The sequence below is a fragment of the Heliangelus exortis genome, chromosome 2 (assembly GCF_036169615.1).
Source record: "Heliangelus exortis chromosome 2, bHelExo1.hap1, whole genome shotgun sequence".
Lineage (NCBI taxonomy): Eukaryota > Metazoa > Chordata > Aves > Apodiformes > Trochilidae > Heliangelus > Heliangelus exortis.
Genome location: NC_092423.1, coordinates 25,413,775 through 25,428,886, shown reverse-complemented (window position 1 = coordinate 25,428,886; position 15,112 = coordinate 25,413,775). Strand labels below are relative to the sequence as shown.

The 15,112-nt window shown below is 36.3% G+C and overlaps 1 protein-coding gene across 7 annotated transcripts in view; it reads left to right on the top strand.

Annotated features, from left to right (window-relative positions):
- The window catches only part of SLC25A13 (solute carrier family 25 member 13), a 97,534-nt gene that overhangs the window by 56,571 nt on the left and 25,851 nt on the right, over positions 1–15,112 (top strand). For all 7 annotated transcript variants that reach the window (XM_071735278.1, XM_071735279.1, XM_071735276.1 and 4 more), the window contains 6 exons: positions 804–897; positions 1,069–1,153; positions 3,236–3,320; positions 3,767–3,925; positions 10,081–10,133; positions 11,168–11,248. In XM_071735278.1, coding sequence (XP_071591379.1) covers positions 804–897; positions 1,069–1,153; positions 3,236–3,320; positions 3,767–3,925; positions 10,081–10,133; positions 11,168–11,248 — 557 coding nt within the window. The remainder of the gene's footprint in view (positions 1–803; positions 898–1,068; positions 1,154–3,235; positions 3,321–3,766; positions 3,926–10,080; positions 10,134–11,167; positions 11,249–15,112) is intronic.

Genomic DNA, 15,112 nt, shown 5'->3' with positions numbered 1-15,112 from the left:
ACCTTTGCAGTCTGGAAGTTTCCTTGGGCATTTGGCTGGGGCATGTGGAGGGAGAGACCTGATCTGTATGCTTTTAAATCAAGGGGAGGGGGTGAAAGCCTCCCTCACCAGCATTCCTTGGTACACCAGTCAGTTTTCTGTACTGCTGGAGTCCACCCTCCAGGTTTTTCATTTTGTTTCAATCAGAAAAAGGTCCTAGTAAACTGAGGGTGGGGGCAGGGTGAGGGAAGCATATAAAGATACTTAAAAGTTTAAAAAACTTCCTAGGACTCCTGCCAAATTGGCAGCCTATTAAAGTGACCTTCAAGGGTAGTTGAAGAATTCCATAAACTTGTATTGGCGGCACAGTAAGCTGATCTACAAGCTTGGAACAAGATGTTATCTGCTGTATCTAACCACTTTTATAGAGAATTCCCTGTGCAACGCCAGAGTTTCATTAATGTGGCCTACTGGGACTATGCATGAAAGGCTCCACATCTCTTGACTCGTGGGTTTTCTTTCTGTTTGTGTTTTATTTTATTTTTTTCTCTCTGACCCGCAACTGATTGATACCGTATGTCAAATATCCGAAATACTGCTGATAGTGCTGAGCCTTAAGACCAGAGAGTTCAACTGACTTATATGAAGGGTAGACTGTTTAAAAGACACAGTTATGTAGAGGCATCCTGGTGGGTCACTCTTAGTCTCTTTCTCCCCCATCAGCATCTCTAATTGTATTAAAATATAAAGCATCTCTGGGGTGTTCTGGATTATTTGTTCTGGTTTGATTAGCTTTTATTTTCTATATTTTTATTCTGTTGCAGAGGAGTTTGTGCTGGCAGCTCAGAGATTTGGTCAGGTTACACCTATGGAAGTTGACATCTTGTTTCAATTAGCAGATCTGTATGAGCCACGAGGGTAAGTAGAGAATTATCTATCCCTCTCTTGTTCCTTTCCTTCTTCTCCTTCTTGGAAGGAGTGGAAGGTGGTTTTGGGGAATATGAAGTTTAGATGTCATGTGTTAGGTAACTTCTTGTGATCTGAAGTCCCATCTCTAAGGCAACTCTTAAGCTAAATTAATTTCCTTAGGCGCATGACGTTAGCTGATATTGAAAGAATTGCACCTCTGGAGGAAGGGACCTTGCCCTACAACCTGGCTGAGGCTCAGAGGCAGGTAAGAGAAGCCAGTATGATGCTATGATCTGTTTCCAGTACCAGGTAGATAGGTAGCCATCCTCCTCCTGTGTTACCAGCTAAGCTGCTTTTCTCTTGTGTCCTGTAGTATCTGTGAGGAATACCTTCTTGTTAGAATTTTTGACCTGTGCCATGTCCTTTCCATCTCTTCTCTGTGCCTGTTTCTCTTGTACTGCATTTTGACAGGTTAAATGTAATTTACTTTGGAAAGATAAAATGAATATGAGTGTAATCCAGCCATTCAGTAAATATTAGGTGTGAACATAATTAAAGTGTTTATATTTTGTTATTTTGGTTTTTTCTGTTCTTTCTAATGAGGAAAGAAGCTTGCTACTTCAAATTTGCCTATTAAATGGCAGCCCCTTGTTTTGAACACATGTGCAAGTTCCTGGTTCAGAGTATTCTCTGCTGTGCCTTGTGCTCTGCTCTCTCTTAAAATAGGAGAGATTATGTTTAGCCTACCATTGCAGTTTCAGTAAAAGCAGTAATATTCCCTTCATTTCCAAAAGCTAAAGGATATTGACTTTCAGTGGTATAACAGAAAATGAACTTTTGTTGTATTTGAGGCAAGAAGAAATAGGAATGTTCTTGAAATGTCAAACTTATTGATTTTTAAACTTTCATATTATTTTAGCATATCTTAACTTTTTTATTGACACCAGTTTCCATACAGATGGATTTCAAACTAACCCTCTGTTTCTGTCTTTCTCTGCCTCTATTTTAAGGCAGTCTTAACTCTGTGTCTTGTGGGACTAAGGGGTTTTTGTTGGGTTTTTTTCCTGCTCTGGGTCTGTGCGGAGACGCCAGTTTGACCACAATGAGTTGGTGCAGGCTACATTTTTAGGACTACCAGGCCATAAGCCAGGCCTCTGTGTGTGTGTGTGTGTACACATGTGTCTCCTTTGCTTCTTTCTTCTCCTCCTTCTCCTACATGTGAACACCCCCACCACTGTTCCAAGACAGTATCTAGGGTGGAGGCTTTCTGTTTGTTTGAGCAGTGACTAAATGTTGACTATGCTGGGATGAACTCAAACAAGCTGGCTCCCAAAATCTCACCATCTATTCCTAGAAGACTCCTAAAGGAGTTAAAACCATTTTTGTTGGACTGAATATCACGTAACCTAAGTTACAATAGGTGGCAGTAAAATGTAGCCAAAAAATGTGGGGCTGAAAGTATCAGCTGCTTCAGTTTTTGTTCTGGGGTCACTGCCTTTGCTTGTATGATATATATCATTTTAAGAGGCTAGGACATATGAACCTGTTTAAATCTTACCATTTCTTCTGAATATGCATCCTACCTTTTAATTTTTCCATCCAGTTCCTTCTTAATGTGAACTGCTTGATGACTGAAAAGATTATCAGCTACATGGATACCTTCAATTTATTTTCTGGCCAATTCCAACCACATTAGTATATTAGCTAGAACCTAAACACATTTTCAGGAAAGAAATATCCATATTTTTATTTTTCCTTTTACTTGTGGTATCCTAAAAAAATAAAAAGTGTTACAAAGAACATTTTTGTAAAATTTAAATCTGGAGCACTTGTGAAATTTATTTTTCATTGGAAAGCACTTGTAGACTAAGCAAAATTAAATTGTGGGGTTCCTTTATGAAATTTTCTTTGGCTAATATGTATGAACAATGCTTGCATGTTTGTTTTGATAGACTGAAAAGTTATAGGTATCCCTGGTTTTGGCAACAGTAGAAAGAAATTCTGAACTGGAGTTGATTTTAGTTGTAGAAAATTAATTACTCAAGGGGGAGTATGTGTGTCCTCATATGCACATTTGGATCATTGATTTTGGAGCTGTATAATTTTGGTCTAGTTTCAGGCTTTCTTTTTTTTTTGCTATGCCAATCTGAAGAGGCTACATTATATGGCACTTTGAAATCAGTGGAAAGGCAGTAATAATTAAAAACAAAATCATCAGTGCCTTGTAGGACTTTCTCCCAGTATCTTTATACTTACATCTGTCTGATTGTGAGATATTCTCTCCTGAAATACGATGTTCTACTTATTTTTCTTGCTTTTCCTTTTGTTTTAAATCCTTTCTTGACAGAAAGCTCCAGGCGATGTGTCTCGACCTGTTCTCATCCAGATTGCAGAATCAGCGTACAGGTTTGCCCTTGGTTCAGTTGCTGGAGGTTAGTCATGGCTGAGCAGAAGAATATTCATCTTCACTGTTTGGGGTTTTTCTTCTTTTTGTCTGCCTTTCATTTGAGTGTGGAAGGCTTCTCAGTCTTTCCCTTGAAGCTGTGTCTAAGGGATGGGATGACTCTAATAAGCTGGAAGGGGAGAGGTCATCTGGTCAATGAGAGGTTAGGAATTTACAAGCCATTGGAGTTTGCAGGTGGTGTTGCTATCTGATTTGTCACTAAACCAGTTTCAGAAGAACCAGATCAATAATGAGGTAGGACCAGGAAAGGCTTTTGGTTAAAACTGTGGCAGGTGGTTTAATGTATCCAGAATATAATATGGAGAAAAAAAAGATGCAATTGGTATTTGAGATATAAATATGGAAGACATAGGTTGCACTGAAACACAGCAAATGCAAAATCATGTTTTCTTATAAACTCATTTTTATTTGCAGCTGTTGGAGCCACTGCAGTCTACCCAATTGATTTGGTAAAAACTCGCATGCAAAACCAGCGCTCTACAGGGTCTTTTGTGGGAGAACTTATGTATAAAAACAGCTTTGATTGCTTCAAGAAAGTGCTACGTTATGAAGGTTTCTTTGGGCTTTATAGAGGTAAGTTTAAAAGGTGGCATATACTGTTAAAATTCTAAGATTTCAGTGAAGCTCTGGATTTTTAAACCTATTTGGTTAAGATTTCGATTTTTCTTGGTTTGTGCTTTAGCTTCTATTCTGCTATAGGTTTGTAGACTTTTTGATAATTAAAACCTCATTATAATATTTCTGTAGGACCTTTCTGTCCTTTCCTTCCTTATCTGCAATAGGCAAGAATAGCAGTTTCCTACAGCAAAAATACACTGTTAGTAAATTTTTTGTTTCCTTAGAAATCCTTGGTATCAAGATTATTTTATGCTGTTTGGTAGAAGTTAGATGATCAGGTTTTGGGTGTTTGATTCAGTGTCCTTTATTACATGTTTTCTTTCTATTTTAAAAAGTAAAAACATTGAGAAAGTGCAGCCTTTTGTTATTATCCAGACCTCCTTTTGTGACAAAAATGTTTCAGTGAGCCATTTGAATGTGGTTCACTAACCATTTGAAATAGTAATCTTTATCAGGTTTTATTTATACCTCTTCTTAGCTTGTCACTGTTGAGTCAGCCAGAGAGATTAGCTGTGTTTCAACCCACTTAATTTTATATGCATAAGCAATGCACCCAACTTATGAAGTTAGATGTTCCAAACTCCCTTTGTAGTCAACAGAGAGAGCTCCAAAAGCTCATTTTCTGTGTTCAGGATGTATCTTAGATAAGTGCCTGCAGTGAGATGATGGCTTGTTTTTTATTTTTTCCTTGTCCTAGTTATAGCACCTATGCTATAAGTTCAGGTAATGCAGAAGTTGTCATAAAGAATCATGAACTTCATGAGATGGCAATTCTTCCGTCACAGAAAAATAAAGAAAATTATATTTCTGGTATCCCAATTACTAAAATCTCTTGTCCCCTCTGCCATATTCACTGGGGAGGACTTGAAACTTGTGCTATTTATTGCATGTTCAACAAGCTTACTTAGAAACATATTTTAACTTTTGAAAGTAGGAATATTGCAATGACAGAAATTAATTGCACGAAGCAGTTGAGTCATGAATGAAGAGCTGAGGATTTCAGAAAGATGCTGTTATGATCTGGCATAGCTAAATGCACCTGGAGAAAACCTGAACCATTTATAAGACAGAGTGTGAAACTGTTAAAATTAAGTGTGTGATAGATGTGAACTCTTTTAACATGTGAGCTGAGTTACTGGAGGCTGGCTAAACAACTCCTCCCAAAATACAGACTTTTTAAATTGCTTCAGCACAATTGGAGATGGGGAAGTTGTTATTATTGACTGAGTTTGAGGCAATTTTTTCAGTAGGCCTGCTAATTAAATAAAGAGTTTTGACATGGTTTCTATTTTATAAGAATTTATAGCACTGAATCATTAAAGGTCCTAGTTACTGACTAAAGAACAGAATGTGTTCCCTGCAAATATAGGTATGTTTTCAGGTTCCTGAAAGAATAAATATGCAGAATTCCACTATTACCTGCTTCTGTCTTGTTGAAACCCTGAAGTGTGGTGATTTTTCACCTGGAAAAACAAACCACAGAAATGTCATAAATACATATTCTTAAGTCCATTTGCTTGTTGTGGTTTTAGAGTTATTTTTTGATTGCCAAATAAGAGGAACTTCAGAAACTTTCATCAGTACAACTTGTCTTTCCATTCCTCATCCTCTACTACTTTTTCAGTCTTTCAAGGAGTACCAAATAGTGAAATCTCAAGAGAGCTGAACTTCTAAACCCAGAGCAGTAATCTCATTTCTGGATTAAAAAGCAGAAGTTGTATGATGGCAAAGAACACCATCATTTCAGAGGCAAATTGAGACCTGTGTTTCTCCATTTAAATGACACCCTGATTTAACATCTTTTGAAAGAGTCAAATAGAGAAAACTTAAAAATGTGGACCTTCCTCTGTATATTTCTTTAAATTTGGACTGTAGCTTAATTTCTGAGGAAATCAAGAGGAAGTTGAGTAACTGAGTACAGAATGAAGGTTTCCAGTTAAGCGTGAGAGGATAAGAATGTGAAGGGAACATTTTATAGATAACTATACTCACTCAATTCAATAACTCAAAGTTACAGCAAGAATCACCTTGTTCTAGTCTTAGATACTACACTAGGAGTGACAGGCTACAGAGTACATTACTTTTTGCTGCTCATTGGTGACCAGTGTTCTTTCTTACTCTGTGGTAGGTTCAGAATTAAGTAAATGTGTGATTTTTTTCCCCCCCACTGGAGGAGGGAGTAGTCATTGGTAGAGTTCTTCTGCTTAGCTGAATAGAGATGCAAAACCTATTTAAAAAAATTATCCTAGAAAGACTTGGAGCAGTGGTCTCTGTCATTCTGCACTGCAAGGAAGCAAGCATGAATTATAAACCCTACTCTGTACTCAGCCATTTCACATGATATTTTTAATGCAAGGAGTGTATTTCCATCTGGTGAAGTGAACTGATTTTTCTTTTTGTATCATTGTTTTATTCCAAACTTGAAAGGGGCAAACCTACCACATTCTAAACCACCATCTCAGATAAGGATAAATTACACCATCTTGTGGATATAAAGAGAGCACTAAATTTTATTTAATGTGAATTTGGTTCTATGGATAATCAGTGTTTCCACAGAGAAGATACCTTGATTTTAAAAATCCCCAATCATGATATAAAGCTCTGTAGAATGTTTGTAATATGCATTATTTGAATGCTGTGTTAGATTCAGTTTAAGACTGAACATCTGAGATAAATTTTTCATCTGTCTCTTTCTCAGCATGGCTGAAAAGAATACTCATGTATCTATAATTTACTGTTGTGTCTACATTTATACTGAAATACCTGTTTAGAAACTCACAAGTGTGTGTGTGTGTGTGTGTGTGTGTGTGTGTGTGTGCAAACATAAGAAAATTTTGGAAGCGGAAATTTGTCAACATCTCTTCCAACTATTGAGTTCACCTCTATTTCTTAACATCATTTGAATCAGAAATCCACCTGGTGAGTCACAGAATGCTTCACAATCTTAGGTAGAGCATGTGGTGGAAATTACTTCACCTAGACTTGATACCAATTCTATGGGAGATTTAAGTACCAGAGATAAAAATGTAGCTTATGAAAGTGTTGAGTAGCCATGCTGTTAATGCTGCTTCTCTTAGAGGATGGAAAAGGCAGGAAGTGCTGCAGAAGACTCTTTTATCTGTGATCATTAAATATTAAAGAACATTTTCGTTTTGTTTCTTCTAATAGTGGTTCTAGCACTGTAATGACTCCAGATGCCTTCTGATCTTAGATTTTAGTAATCCAAATTCCTCATTATTAGTGGACTCTTATACTAATGATACATTGCCATGACAGAAGCTTTCCTCTGGAAGTATGTAATGAAGTACCATTTTTGTAGAATGGAAGTACAAGCCTACTCCTGCCCCAGAGTTCTGCCAGAGCACAAAATTTTGACAAAATACCCCATCTCCAGTCTGAGGAAGCAGTACTGGTCATTAATTGTGTAATTTATTGTGTGAATTGTGTAATAGAAAAAAATTGGCAGTATTCTCTTACCAGCTTTCTTTCAGATGTCCAAATGATTTCAAATATTTTAGCTAAACAACAGCTCCTTCCATCAGTGGGTTTTTCATATATGAAGGGAAAAGAAGGTCTGTTATACAGTGTTAAACTGAAGTTTCACTGTTAGACATCTGAATAAATACTTTGGCCAAGAAACTTCTTTTTTTTTTTTTTTTACTTGTTGCCATCACCACAGATGGGCTGGGTGAGCTACTGTATGTATATTCATAATGTATTTAGACTGCTTTCAGGAAGTAACTTGTATAATGTTGCTAACTCTGAATGCAGCTCTCGGTGCTCTTTCTCACAATTATCTTCCCCTTCCCACAGAGTCCTATTATGATCATGTGTGAAATATGAAGTGGTACATGGTAATTGCTACCAAAGAGCCTTGGATATATAAAAAATGGGTTGAATAACATGTTTGCTGTTGTACACTATGCTAGGAGGCTGTGCAAAATGTTAATCTTTGGTGTTACAAGAGGCATACATTTTTAAGACAGTCAAACATTTCTGAGCCTCTCCTCCATCTGTATGTGTGATATTGCTGATCTGCTAATGCATAGTAACACTGCAAAGTTCCTGGTGTGTCAGAATAACCCCAACAGAAAAATGACATTTTCTTATGTCTCCCTTGATGTGCTTTCTTTCTTCCAAAACTTACCATCTTTATCATGTTCAGAAATCTTTCAACAAGGTTTCAGAGCTCCCATCACAAGGATAAAGAAAAGATAATGTGGTTTTGATAGTCATAATATATGAAATGCACAGGTACCACATATAGATGGCTTTATTACATATGTATGAGGGCAAACAGTCCTTCCACTGTTGAATTACCTTCATAATTTTAAAATTAATGATCTCCAGGTTCTTTTGGAATTACATATATGCCTGTGGACCTGCTCTAATTCTACTGCATTAGTTTTAGGATAAGGTAATGTTCTTGCAAAGTAAATGGGGTGGGTTTTTTTATCTGAGGGTACATTATTTGTACCCTCATAATGTCTGTACAAAGCCACGTGTCCTGTAGCAAGATGAAAATATTGTAGCAGTTACAAGGATAATTTTGACTATATAAGGCTAAAAATGAAAAAATCCTGTTCATTGTATATCCTTATGTTTTCTTCATAGTGCAGAAAAGGTAGTATTTAATAAAACTGTTCTCGTTGCCTTAATGTTTTTTCATTGAAGTCTGTATTCATACATGAATATGAATTCTGGATTCTATGTGAATGAAACTGTCCTAAGAAAGTTCAAATTTTTAAACTTAACTTGCATTACACTTTTTTTTTTTTTAAACCATATATGAACTTCATGTTACTTTATTCTTTTGTTTGAACATTCAGTCATATGATTATAATTCCACATAGTTGTTGGGTAAATGTTAGGAATGTCTGTACATTAGCAGTATATGCAATTAATTATTCTTTTTGACACTTGAAAAGCAGTGCTAATACAAGTCCAAATTTTAAAGATATCAGTATATAAATATGGCTGGCTTGCCTGCTTCCCCAAGCCAAATACTGTTCTCCAACATGATTTCCTTATTAAGAGCATCAGTAGTAACAAGTCAGGCTGTTGGATTGTAGCAGGGTGGAAGAAAACACTTAACCAAGCGCACATACGTTTTTCTCTTCATTATTCTGATGTTTATCTCTTTGGAAAAATGCATTTTGGCAAGTTGTTAGCTCTTAGAGAAGGACCCTTAACCCCAAGAAGACTGTTTTACCCCAAGAAGAAAACCGTGTGGAGGTGAAAACATCAGTTTGTTAAAAGTACCAAAAGGTGCTGCCTGAGCTACTAAAATAAAGGGGTACTGGGTGATTTTCTCACAGTCTGAATGGTGTCCTAATGTCCTTATGCTGATGAAGGCCTGCAACACCATTTTAGCCCCAGGCTTAGTAAGCTTTGGGTATTTATAGATTGTGTCATCCAAAGATTTACAAAATATCAACCATTCACTTGAAGCAAGTGAAGCCCGCAGCCAGAGATTCCCACTCCCAGTTCTGTAGCACATCACTTCTAACAAAATAAAATAGGAAATTTCATACCTGGGAAGAAAGTGTAAGTTCCTTTGTTTTAAGAACAGGTGAGTTAGTTAGGCAAAGAGCTCAAGAATGCAGTCATACATGTTTGAATGTTTTGCATTATTTCGATTCCTATCCCCTTGGGTCCTGCCATTTAATGCTTTTTTTTTGTTTTTTTTTTCTCTTCCCACAGAAAGACACTTCATTTGTTATTTTGAAGCTGATACACTGTATATCTCAGAAAGTTATTAGAAAGTCTTCATTTTTGTGTGAAGATGCAGAAAATAAATGTTAGTTTAGGACAGAATATTGAAACATAGTTGGCAAATCTGTATTAGTCTTTAAGTGTAAAGTGAGCTAATATCATGGATTTAAAGAAGCTAAAGAAACAAGTTTGTATAGGCAGGGACAGAACTTGAAGTGGTATCACAAAGTTTGTTTGAAAAATGGAATGTTTAAGTACTCTCATTAAATATAATAACACAAAATTGCTGTAAAAATTACCCATTTTGAGGTGGTGATCTCTGCATGTATTTGTTGATTTGTTTAGTTAATACCAAGTTACTCAATGATGCATTGAATTCTGTTTCCATGTTACAGGTCTGCTACCACAACTATTAGGAGTAGCACCAGAGAAGGCCATAAAACTTACTGTAAGTTTGCAAATTGATTGTTTTCACATTTCTCCACGTTGTAAAGTCCATCAAATTACAGTTAATGCCTTAAGGATTTTTATCCTTAATGTGTCAGCAACATGGGTAGAGTGCATTCCATCATTTTAGCTTGATACAAACATAATTACAAGAGGCACAGAGCAACTGTTAGTACCTGATTCGTGAACATTACAAGTGGTGTACAAGTCACGTGCAGATATTTATATGTCTCTTTGAAGTATCTTACTGAAAACTTATTTTTGGACTTGCTCCAAAACATTACAAGCTTATTGAGCTCGTTCAGCTCATCAGCTTGTTTGTAGAGTAGTGGAGGTCTTTGGTTTCACTGCTTAGCAAAAATGAGTAATTATTTGTTAGACTTGGAGGGCTTTTGTTTTTTTATCACCACGTGGTTCCTGTGTATTTAATTCTAGCACAACAGGAGATAATATGACAACATAGTGAAGTGTTGGTAAGAAAGGAACTTTTTTGCATGTGTTATTTTTCCTAAATGTTTTACTTCTATACTTCTGTTGTTTCATGAATGACTTAAGGCATTGAAGAATTTCTTACTATAACCCAAACTTAAATGTGTTGGTTATTTACCAATAGGCTAGTATTCACCAAGTCTAGTAACATGCATTTTAACAAAAGAAAGGTATTTAATACTGTTAATTTAATTACTATTGTGTTAAAACTTACTGTTGAAAATTCCGATACTAATTTGAAATTATATTTAAATTTGTATATGTAGCAATCATTTCTAAAATCTTAATTATTTTATAATTATTTTTCAGATTATTATTTTACTTTGTGATTGTTATACTTTTTCGCTAATGAATTATTCTGCAGATCTTCATTATAAAGAAAAACATAGCAAACTTGACAGTATTTTATGTAAAATCTAAGATACGTTTGGTGTCTGCTAGCTTGGCAGCTTCATGGATGTATTTGCATTTTCAATATACAGAATTGCAGCTGATGAGCTTTTTCCCTGACCTTTTAATTTACCAGTTTCCATAACTGTTTTTAAGGTTAATGATTTTGTGAGAGATAAGTTTACGGCTAAAGATGGCTCTGTCCCACTGGCTGCAGAAATTCTTGCTGGTGGCTGTGTAAGTATCTTTAATTTCCTTCATATGAGACTGATGAAAGTGCAGTATGTAAGAGTAATTGTGTGGTCTAAGGCTTCTCTTCAACCACAGATCCGGTTCAAGAGCAGACTCGACTGCAGCATCTCAGTTCTTTCCTAGATAGGAGCCCTTCTTGATGAAAGGGTAAATGTTCCTGTGCATCGTGCCTTTTAACTGTGCTGTATAATTCTCACAGCTTAGAGTTTGTTTCCTTAATAAAGATTGTGTCTTTATTCATGTTGGCTGTAGCTTATGGCCTAAAGAGGATTCATGTTAACCTTTCCAGAAGTTAATAATCAGTTACTACTTTGTGGCACCCACTCTGCCACGTCACTTTTTTTCCCTGATGTGTTACTGCGCCCACTAATTTTTGCTTTCTGCAGTGATACTGGCTTTTTGAAATGGCAAAAACTACTCATGCTTCTTTGAGTTCATAGCAGACGTAGGCTGTGTAATGTTAACTCAGTACATAATGCATTCCTGAATGTAGGCTGTATTTAAAACCCACTAAGTTTTTGAGAGTGTTTTGCTTGCTCAAAGTTGTATCTTAATGAACAACTGGTGTGTTACTGGGTAAATGATAATACTTCACGGTTTGATCTAGTTCTGCCTGTTCATATTACAGCTGACTTGATCTGGTGTATTGATTCTGTTCAAGCAAAAGTAAATACTTTAGGTAAAATGAATAGTTGTTCAAAGACCAGTGCACTTTACAGATAAAGAACACTGTTTATTTAAACTGGCTTTGATCACTGGGGCAGAGCAATGTTGGTATATTTTCAATCTATCTTTGTTTCTGCTGTCATAAGACAGATGAGGTCACATTTTCAAGCAGCTTCTACCTGTGCCGAGAACTACAGTGAGCAGCAACTTAAAAACAAATGCTTGTGTCTTAACCTCAGTGGGTGCAAAGATTTGTTCTGTGTGTGCATCCAGGGAGCACTATGATTACCTGAGCCTCAGGGTGCAGCGGCTGGGCTGCAGTTGCACTGCAGGCTGAGAATCAGCCCTGGCTTTCTGTAATTCTCGGGAGATGGGGCAGGATTTGGCTGCTGTCTCACTGCTCCTTCTGTTTGATCACTGACCTGTTGTAGACTGCCAGGTAGGATCCCCTTGTTCTGTAACTTTAGGAGCATTCAGAGGAGAAAAGAAGAAGGGGAGGGAGAGAAGAATGTGGGTCGCTTAAGTCCTAAATAAAAAGCATGCTGTAAGTGAAGGAAAAATGCAATAAAGGGCTTGGAGAGTAAAAAGTATTTGCCCCTTACACTAGTAAAATGTGTATGAACATAGCAGCCATAGAGAATTCATCAAAATTTTCATTTAAAATGTCATTTGATCTAGAGTTTTTATTTTTACAGACTGCTGTGGATTTTTTAATGCAGTACAAAAAGCACTCTTTACAGAGATCTGTCATTCATGAGAACGCTGCAGCAAGCTTATTGCCAGTAGCTCGTTGTAAACTAAGGATCTGCTTTAAGAGAGAGAGGTGGTTTGAGACGTATTTTAAACGTGCTGTAAATGTTGGGTTGTCCTATTTGGTATTTGAAATGTATGTTAACAGTGAGATGCTGCATAAAATTGTAGCAGTAGACGTGCGGTGGCAGAGTGCCCTGAATTTTGTTTTAACTGGAGTGCTCCACTTAAGGGCATAGTCTAGTGCCAGGTAGATAGGCTGCAACTTGTCTTTTCTGCAGGTGGTCTTTGGTTGTTTTTTATTTTTTATAATTTTAAACCCAATTCAGACTAGGAACAGAGACTCTCATTACAAGCGGTGCCTAGGTTTTTGGCGTTAATTTTTCTCTCATGGTGTGAATAAATGCAGAAAGTAAGAGATGCCAAAGACAGGCTTTTTTCCATAGCTTTGAGTGTTGCATTGGCCTAACTTTTTGTTTCCATTTAAGCCAACATGAAACATGTGATTTCAGGGTGGAAACAGTGGTTGAATGCTTTTGAAAAATTTCAGTCTAGGATTTTTAGCTCATTTCACAATGTTGTAATCACTTATGTGGGAGGCAGAAAGACAGGCGAGCGTGATGTGTTAGAGTCTTAAAAAGGGGCAGCCAACTAAGATGAATTTTATAAGACACCTGCCCTGTCACCTTTCCACTCTCCACATCTAATTCTCAGCTGTGGTTGTGTCACAAACACAGTTGTTAATTTTTCCTCCTTCTGTGCTTGTTTCGCAGTTGCTTATGCAAGGGCTGGGTGCTGGGATGTGTGCTGGATTTTATTGGTTTAAATACCAGCCCTATGAGTACAGTTACAGCATTAATATCTAAGAAAGGGAGGACCAAGAAGATACTTGGATGGTTTGGGTTGTTCAGTAACACAGAGAAATTTGAAGGGGTCAGTATCACCTAGCAGCTCCACTCCACTGTTTGCCCAACCACTGCCAAGCATTGACTTTTAAGTCCCCAAGGAGTTCACTTTGCATCATAATTACTGAGAATTAGTACACATGGCTGACTTTTTGCACTTGTAACTAAAGCTGATTGTTTCATTGAACAAGTCTTTTTCTGTTTTGTAAACTGTTTTCTCTCCTTAAAGGAAAAAAAAAAAAAAAAGAAAAGAAAAGAGGAAAATAGATCTTTTACTTCATGACCTCGTGGCACTTAGTTCAGTTAACAGCCTGTTCCATAGCTTTTTATTACATGTAGATGAAAGTGATAGGTTGGTTGATATTTTTTTGAGACCCCAAAGAATATAATTAAAAGTATAACCTTTGTATTTTTTTACAGAATCTTAAGGAGGGCTGTTATGTAAATTGTGAACTCCAAATTTCAGACTCCTTTGTAAGAAATTTTTCCTATGATATTTGCTACCCATAAAAATATACTTCCAGATTTGCACAGTGCTTGATGCCCACCATGAACTCTGATCTCTGCTGTGTATTTAGGACTCTTCATCACTCATGTGAATCCCTTACCATTATTAGATTAGTAAAAAGCTTCTGTCCCAAGACATAGCATAATGATACTGCACAGCTACAATCTGCTGAGCATCTAAACCACAAATCTGGCTTACCCTCCTTGAATGAAAAAGTGCACAAATATGCTAAGTTTTATTTCTGTTAATCCTGTAACTTACATTTAAGGATTCTTTAGTACAAGTATGATCTTGGGTAAGATGTAAGTACTTCTTGCCTTTTTTTTTTTTTTTTTTTTAAAGTGGCAGTAATCTTGAAGTCCCTGTCAGCTTTATTCACAGTCTTTCAATTTATTTTACATTTTAAATACAAAGTAATTATTACTCATACGGAGTTTAGCTACTTGCTTCTTTGAAACATAATTCACTTAAAAGCTTCTGTTAAAAGTAGCCTGAATTTTTGGATCAATCACTGGTCATTATTCTTATTTTTTGAGTTATGTTGGTCAATTGAAAACTCCATGAAAGTGGTATAATTATTATTTGGGGGAGCTTGAGGTGTTGCCTTTAGCACTAAGCTTATAGGCAAGACAGTAATTTTGCTTAGTTCCTTAAATAAAGCATTTCCACGTTTTATTGAAATTTTACATTTTGTGGCTGGAAGTAACCAGGAAAAAGATACAAAGATGCAAAATAGTCATCATGAAGCACATAGAAAATAGTAAAAAAAAGAGAAGTATTACAGCATCACAAAAAATAGCTACATATGTTGCCTTGTCTGCATATAGTTGTACAATTACATATTATAAATATATATATATTATAAATATATTATAATATAATATATATAATATATATATTATAAATATATATATTATAAATCAGAGGTTTAATTTTCAGCTAGAATAAACATTTTGCTTTCTTAACTTTCCTTCTGCTCTCCCTCTTCCGAGCGCACGCGGTCTTTTCCTTCCCAGCTAC